Source organism: Phalaenopsis equestris, unplaced genomic scaffold (assembly GCF_001263595.1).
Source record: "Phalaenopsis equestris unplaced genomic scaffold, ASM126359v1 Scaffold200907, whole genome shotgun sequence".
Taxonomy (NCBI): domain Eukaryota; kingdom Viridiplantae; phylum Streptophyta; class Magnoliopsida; order Asparagales; family Orchidaceae; genus Phalaenopsis; species Phalaenopsis equestris.
In genome coordinates this window covers 34056-35494 of record NW_018220703.1, presented here as the reverse complement: position 1 = coordinate 35494, position 1439 = coordinate 34056, and the positions used below count along the sequence as shown (strand labels likewise).

The 1439-nt window shown below is 45.6% G+C and overlaps 1 protein-coding gene across 1 annotated transcript in view; it reads right to left on the bottom strand.

Annotated features, from left to right (window-relative positions):
* Nucleotides 1-347: 347 nt before the first annotated feature.
* Nucleotides 348-1439, bottom strand: part of LOC110035946 (protein ALP1-like) — a 2038-nt gene continuing 946 nt past the window's right edge. Inside the window, exon 1 of the mRNA XM_020740285.1 lies at nucleotides 348-1439. This exon is cut by the window's right edge and continues 946 nt beyond it. Within this exon, the coding sequence (XP_020595944.1) occupies nucleotides 599-1439 (841 nt within the window). The 3' untranslated portion in view covers nucleotides 348-598.

The window sequence follows — 1439 nt, the reverse complement described above, 5'->3', positions numbered from 1 at the left end:
ATCTCAGCAATTAAAGAAAGAGATGCTAAATGTTTTGAGGAATCCGACACTAGTTAAGACTAGTAAAAAGACAGTACTTCAAATTACAAAATCTAATGAAGATAGAAATCTGCAGTTTCCAGTAAATCAACCTACAAAACTAAATTTTTAGATTTTTCAACGTCATGTAATAGGGAAGAACAGAAAGAAATAGAGATTGCAATGCTAAAAAATAGTAACAAAATCACCAACTGCTATCCATGCTATAGAGATATCCACAAAAACCAACTTTTAAAAACTGATTAAATTTCAAAAGCAAATAGAAAAGATATAATTTGAACAAAGACAAATTGAAAATAGTCAACAAGTGAGCCAAAGAACCCCGTATTATTCAACGACGACAGTATTCAAAACTTATAATACGCGATGAATCTGAATAGACAACAGCCTAAGCAATCACGACATACTTACATTTCTCGAATCAATCTTAGATTACTTCTATACAATCTTTTCAGAAACTATCATTCGCAACATCAGGAACAACTAGGTTGCTACTTCATGGTCGACACAGAAACATGACATTAAAAAAATTATAGGACTGCAATTCCAGTTTGCTGACCTAGAAGAACGTTGTGCCGCCGAGCCCTTGGTGAAGCAAATTGTGGGCGATATTGTCTCGGGCTTGCATCGAGCCCTCAGAGCGGATACTGTTATCTGGTACCATCTCATCATCCACCAGCTCGTAATGGAACTCGTTGTACATCTCCTCCTTATTTATCTCACAAATATTATGAAGTACGCAGCAGGCACCGAGAACCACCGGAAGGTCTTGAAGCTTAACTTCGGTCCGCTTCTGCAAACAGCTCCACCGCCCCTTAAGTCTAGCAAAAGCCTCGCGGGCGATCCGCTGCACTTCCCCAATCTTCTCATTGAAGGCGTGCTTGGTCCACGTGAGGTTCTGCTGTGTATATGGGACGAGAACCCAATCGAGCAATGGATGGCCGGAGTTTCCCACGATCCACGAGTTCCTGAGCATCCCTTTCTCCTGAGCGCGGTGATAGAGTGCCGACTTCTCGAGCACCTGGTCGTCGGGCATCGAACCAGGCCAGCCGATGCAGACGTCCGTGAATACGCCGTCAGGATCGACAACGCCCTGAACGGTGATGGAGTAGGAGGTTTTCTGGTTGCGCTCCGTGTGGCGGCGGTTGTAATATGCGGCGACCCTAATTTTTGGAGCAATAATAGGGATGTGGGTGGTGTACATCGATCCGAGAACGTTGGGGATACCTGACATAGACTCGAATCGGCTTTTGATGGAGGCGGCTGAGGCCGGATCCGGCCATCGGAGGTAGCGAGGCATAAGAACGGAGCGAATGGCGGAGCAGACCTCCAGGACAAGTTTGTGGCAAGTGGAGATGCCAAGGCCGAAGCGCTTCGAGACGAGGCGAAGCGGGTCTCCC